General features: G+C 52.6%; 1 protein-coding gene across 1 annotated transcript; it reads left to right on the top strand.

The window, feature by feature from the left end:
- The first annotated feature begins 1,033 nt into the window (after positions 1–1,033).
- Positions 1,034–4,400, top strand: Fos (Fos proto-oncogene, AP-1 transcription factor subunit). Its single transcript, XM_004649400.3, has 4 exons — positions 1,034–1,331; positions 2,145–2,399; positions 2,862–2,969; positions 3,093–4,400. Exons 1-4 carry the CDS (start codon positions 1,191–1,193, stop codon positions 3,732–3,734), a joined length of 1,146 nt encoding a protein of 381 aa, XP_004649457.1. The 5' UTR covers positions 1,034–1,190; the 3' UTR covers positions 3,735–4,400.
- Positions 4,401–6,126: the final 1,726 nt, after the last annotated feature.

The raw sequence follows: 6,126 nt of genomic DNA, 5'->3' as shown, positions 1-6,126 counted from the left end.
ACGAAAGATTTACACAATGTCCCTCGGCTCGCAGTTTAGGAGCCCTGAAAGTACAACATATGGCCAAGAACACCACAAATGCGCTGTCTTCCTTGAGAACGGGAGTGAACGAGTGAGCGAGTGAATGAATGAGTGAACCCAGCTGCGTAGGTAAAGTCAGTTATCGTATTATACTTAATTTGGATTCCCCCCACCTTCCACTTTCTTCTGACAACGTAATTCTGGTATTTCTTGAGGAACCAGCGTGGGGTGGGGGGCTCGAGAGAGAGGCGCAGAGGGACCGATCGCACGTTTTGCATTGATTTAGGGTTCCGGGGCCTGGGGGGGGGAGGGAAGGGAGAGGAGGATGCATTCATTCCTTTGGGAGTCAGGGCATCAAGCTCTCTGGGTCGTATACCTGTTTCTAGTTTATTGTACTTGAGCCTCAGAATGGTATCGAGTACAGAAGTAGCACGGTAAAGAGGCGACCCCCTCACCCACCCACATACATCCCTTTGGCCCCGGGAACAAGGGTCCCCATTGACTGAGGCGCGAATGTTCCCTGGCCTTCTGCGCCACCCCCACCCCCGGCCGCGGCCCCCCCAATGTCATCGTCCCCCCCCTCCACCCCCCGCCAACCCGCCCTCTCCGCGCTGCGCCCTCGGCGCTGGCTGCGGCCGGCGAGCGGTTCCCGTCAGTCCCTCCTCCCCCTGCACACAGGATGTCCATATTAGGACATCTGCGTCAGCAGGTTTCCACGGCAGTCCCCTGTAGTCGTTGAGGAAGCCATCCCCCGCCATCCCAAAGCAAGGAGGGTCCCCGAGACCCCCCGAGACCCAGCTGACGGTTACGCGTAAGTTCAAGACACCGAACGAGCCGGGGGCCGGGGGTCTGGAGCGCGCCGTGGGCGCCCAGGCCGTGGCGGAGGGGGCCCCCCGAGCGCACGCTCCTCCCCTCCGGCGCCACGGTTCCGCCCAGTGACGTGGTGGCTTCATTGACCGCGCGGTTATAAAAGCCGCGGCTGGGCTGCGAGTACTCCAAGCGCAATCAGCAAGCCACCGAGCCACCGAGCAGCCTGGACACGGAGCCGGCGGCGAGAGAGCGAGTGACCAGCTGCCACCCAGCTCTTGCCTCCGCAGCTCCCCGCTCCGGCTCTGCGCTCCTCCAAACCCCTCGCCGGGCTTCTGTGCCCCCACCCCCTCTCCGCGACCATGATGTTCTCGGGCTTCAACGCCGACTACGAGGCGTCCTCGTCCCGCTGCAGCAGCGCCTCCCCGCCCGGGGACAGTCTCTCCTACTACCATTCACCTGCGGACTCGTTCTCCAGCATGGGATCTCCTGTCAACGCGCAGGTAAGTTGTGCGGAGAGCGGAGTCGCTGGGGGGAGTGGGGATGGTGTGTGTGTGTGTGTGTGGTGGTGTGGGGGGGGACACCCGTTGATGTCTCCATTTCACTCGGGAGGGAGGCTGCTCGAGCAGGAGGACCCTAGTTTAGCAGTTGTGCACTTGTTGAGAGCGCACGCACGCTCATCCTTAGCAAGACTGCCTGGCACCCCCTCCTCGGGGCTGGTCTATACCCTGGCTAACCCCCCCCCCCCCGAGAGCTCCCATCTCTGCTCTCTGACATGAGCCTGGGGAATCGAGTCCTGAGCCAAGACTCGCAAACTACAGCCAGGCTCCTCGGAGGAGGAGGAGAAGGAGGAGGAGGCAGAAAAAGCGGCAATCCCCCCCCCCCCCAGGGGCAGCCTGGAGCCGGGAGGAGGGTGCAGGGAAGAGGAGGAGGAGGAGGAGGAGGAGGGGAGGGGTACAGCGGGCGGGTGTGTAAAGCAGTTTCATTGATAAAAAGCGAGTTCATTCTGGAGACTCCGGAGCGGCGCCTGCGTCAGCGCAGACGTCAGGGATATTTATAACAAACCCCCTTTCAAGCGAGTGATGCTGAAGGGATAACGGGAACGCAGCAGTAGGATGGAGGAGAGAGGCTGCGTGCGCTGCGGCATTCTTGGGGAGGAAACCGGGGGAGCTTGTTGTTAGAGATAAGAGAGGCTGGTAGCAGGGCTGTCCCTGAGCGGGACTGTTTTCTCTTCCCGTCTCCTTGCCGCATGCTCGCCCCACCTGTGTCTGGAACCTGTTCGCTCAGCTTCCCTCCTCTTTTTTTTTGTGTGTCAGGACTTTTGCACAGATCTGGCCGCCTCCAGCGCCAACTTCATACCCACGGTGACAGCCATCTCCACCAGTCCCGACCTGCAGTGGCTGGTGCAGCCCACGCTGGTCTCCTCCGTGGCGCCGTCGCAGACCAGAGCTCCGCATCCTTACGGAGTCCCTGCTACCCCCTCAACTGGAGCTTACCCCAGGGCAGGAGTGGTGAAGACCATGACGGGTGGCAGAGCACAGAGCATCGGCAGGAGGGGCAAAGTGGAGCAGGTGAGGAGAAGTTCTGTTCCCAGGTTGGAGTGTGTGTTTGTGCGTGTGCGTGTGTGTGTGTGTGTGGTGGTGGTGGGGTGATCAAGAGAGATGGGAGAGTAGAATAGAGAAGGTGAAGCCCTGAGGGAGTTGACTGCATTTCCTGACCAGGGAACCCTGGCTTCAAGCCCTTCCCATTCCCAGCCAGAGACTCCTGATAGTTGACCCCAAGAAGTACTCCCAACAGTCCCTTTCCTGAAGGTTTCCTACTTCGTGCCTTAGCTTGGGTATGTCTTTGTTCCCTTGCTTTACTTTAAATGCAAGTCACACTCAGCCTGCCGCCGCAGGTTAGGGGAAAAAAAAAAAACAACTGCTTCACAGATTGGTGCTGGAGTTGCAGGAGTCAGTTTTATTGCTGTGGGTGAGAGGAGGCGTTGGCAGACAACCTTACTGAGTGTTGGTTTCTCTTTCTTATTATTCCAGTTATCTCCTGAAGAAGAAGAGAAGAGGAGAATCCGGAGGGAAAGGAATAAGATGGCTGCAGCCAAATGCAGGAACCGGAGGAGGGAACTGACAGATACTCTCCAAGCGGTAGGTAGAGCCTTCTGGGTGACTTTTCTCAAACTTAAGGGAAAGTTGATGCTTGGGCATCAAGGAACTGGGCCCTTGGGGCTGGACTGTATCTTATGTGTTCCTTCATCTCTCTGTACTCAGGAGACAGACCAGCTGGAAGATGAGAAGTCTGCTTTGCAGGCTGAGATTGCCAACCTGCTGAAGGAGAAAGAGAAGCTGGAGTTCATCCTGGCAGCCCACCGACCTGCCTGCAAGATGCCCGATGACCTGGGCTTCCCAGAAGAGATTTCGGTGGCCTCTCTGGATCTGAGTGGGGGCCTGCCTGAGGCTGCCACCCCAGATTCTGAGGAGGCCTTCACCCTGCCTCTCCTCAATGACCCCGAGGCCAAGCCTTCGGCGGAGCCGGTCAAGAGCGTCAGCAGCGTGCAGCTGAAGGCCGAGCCCTTCGATGACTTCTTGTTCCGGGCATCCTCCAGGCCCAGCGGCTCTGAGACCGCCCGCTCGGTGCCAGACATAGACCTGTCTGGTTCCTTCTATGCAGCGGACTGGGAGCCCCTGCACGGTGGTTCCCTGGGGATGGGGCCCCTGGCCACAGAGCTGGAGCCCCTGTGCACCCCGGTGGTCACCTGTACACCCAGCTGCCCTTCCTACACGTCTTCCTTCGTCTTCACCTACCCTGAGGCTGACTCCTTCCCCAGCTGTGCGGCTGCCCACCGCAAGGGCAGCAGCAGCAACGAGCCCTCCTCTGACTCACTCAGCTCCCCCACGCTGCTGGCCCTGTGAGCTGCCAGGGAAGGGGAGGCAAGCTGGCACCTACCTACCTGCAGGTGCCGCTGCCCGAGTTGGTGCATTAACAGAGATGAAACACCGTCTTCCCTCGAGGGTTCCCGTAGACCTAGGGAGGACCTTATCTGTGCGTGAAACACAGCAAGCTGGGGGCCTCAAGGACTTGAGAAAAGCATCCACGTGTGTGCGCCCCACTCAAGTCCTCACCTCTTCCGGAGATGTAGCAAAAACAAAAACAAAAACAAACAACGCATGGAGTGTGTATTGTTCCCAGTAACACATCTGAGAGCTGGTAGTTTAGTTAGCATGTTGAGCCAGGCCTGGGTCTGTGTCTCTTTTCTCTTTCTCCTTAGCCTTCTCATAGCATTAACTAATCTATTGGGTTCGTTATTGGAATTAACCTGGTGCTGGATATTTTCAAATTGTATCTAGTGCAGCTGATTTTAACAATAACTACTGTGTTCCCGGCAATAGTGTGTTCTGATTAGCAATGACCAATATTAAACTAAGAAAATATATGACTTTATTTTCTAGTAGTTAGAAATAAATAGCTATATCCATGTACTGTAGTTTTTCTTCAACATCAACGTTCATTGTAATGTTACTGATCATGCATTGTTGAGGTGGTCTGAATGTTCTGACATTAACAGTTTTCCATGAAAACGTTTTATTGTGTTTTTAATTTATTTATTAAGATGGATTCTCAGATATTTATATTTTTATTTTATTTTTTTCTACCTTGAGGTCTTTTGACATGTGGAAAGTGAATCTGAATGAAAAATTTAAGCATTGTTTGCTTATTGTTCCAAGACATTGTCAATAAAAGCATTTAAGTCGAATGCGACCAACTTCTCGCTCTTTTTATTCTGGGAGTTTTGTAAGATTCTGGGAGGTGTTGTTGGAGACCTGTTTGTCTAGAAGGGTAGGTCCTGAAGGGAGACACACCCTCAGTTTGATCCCTTATCAAAGAGGAGGAAACTCTCCTTTTGGAATATTTTACAAAATGTGCCTCCACATTGCAATGCTGAGCGTCTCTACTTACCTGTCCTGGGTCCAAAGCCTATGTAATAAATACCTTCTGCAGAGTGAAGCTGGTTGCTTCTTTTCTTCTCTGTTTTTGGAGTATTCAAATCTACTGTGCCAATCTGTAGATGTTTTCATCTGAAAGGAATTTTTTGAGTAAATTTGCATAAACTTTTTTTTTCTTACTTTGAGGTAGGGTCTTGTCATGTAGTCCAGGATGGCCTTGAACTCAAAGCAATCCTCCTGTCTCAACCTTCTGAGTGCTGGGATTATAGGCAGGCACTACCACACCCTACATTTTTAGCTTTTTATTTACTACTACAAAATTCATGTGAAAGGTTACTCCTGCCTTAAAAGGTGAGCAAATGGAAGAATGGTTGGAATGCATTCCTTTCTCAATATTCCACCCAGGGGATTCTTGGGGATCTGAATCTTTACTTCCCATCTTTGGTCTATTTGTTTTGAGCTGCCAGGTTTTAAAAGTTGTTTTTTTGTTTTGTTTTGGTTTTTGTTTTTCTTGTTTAAAGGACTTGAGGCAAGGTCTCAGTCTTCCTATATAGCTGAGTGTGGCCTTGAACTCCTGATCCTTCTGCTTCTGCTTCTCCCAAGTGCTGGGATACAAATTGGTGCCACTGTGCCTGGCTTCCGTTCTTTTTTTATTTTTTTTTTTTGGTTTATTCGAGGTAGGGTCTCACTCTAGCCCAGGCTGACCTGAAATTCACTATGGAGTCTCAGGGTGGCCTCGAACTCATGGCAATCCTCTTACCTCTGCCTCCCGAGTGCTGGGATTAAAGGTGTGCGCCACCATGCCCCGGCTAGGCTTCCATTCTTAATTCTAACATGCATCCACTTAGATAGCCTGTTTAATCTCAAAAGGAAAAGGACTCTGTCCTGTGTCTTGGTGGGAAAGAATTACAATTTCTGAAGTTGTTTTAAACCCTTTAGGACTCTATTCAGTTCAGGAGGAGGAGAAACTGACTGAGAGTTCACAAGAGACCTCAAGCAGTACAAATAATGGCTGCTCGGTCTGTAAATAACAAGTTACATAATAGCTCAATCAAGAGCAGTCAGCATGACTGAAGAAGCTTTAACATAGGAACTTTATCATCTCAAAGAACATGACCTTCGTCTGGTAATGGGGCGTTTCCATACACGCGCACAAGCCACTAAGAAAGCAGGCTGTGTCCTCTACGGTTGCTCTCAAGTGTCACGCAGGCACCCAGCCTAGAAGCCAGAGGCTGTTTCCCCACACGCTGGGTGGAAGGGTGCTTCCAGGTCATGGGTAACAATGAAAATCACAGCGTGGTTATGGGTATCACACTCGGTCAGGTTAAGTTTTAATTCAAAATGACAGTTCCATCAAACT

This window comes from Jaculus jaculus, chromosome 7 (assembly GCF_020740685.1).
Source record: "Jaculus jaculus isolate mJacJac1 chromosome 7, mJacJac1.mat.Y.cur, whole genome shotgun sequence".
NCBI classification, from domain to species: Eukaryota; Metazoa; Chordata; class Mammalia; order Rodentia; family Dipodidae; genus Jaculus; species Jaculus jaculus.
Note: the sequence above shows the minus strand (reverse complement) of the source record. Positions and strands in the feature narration are given on the sequence as shown.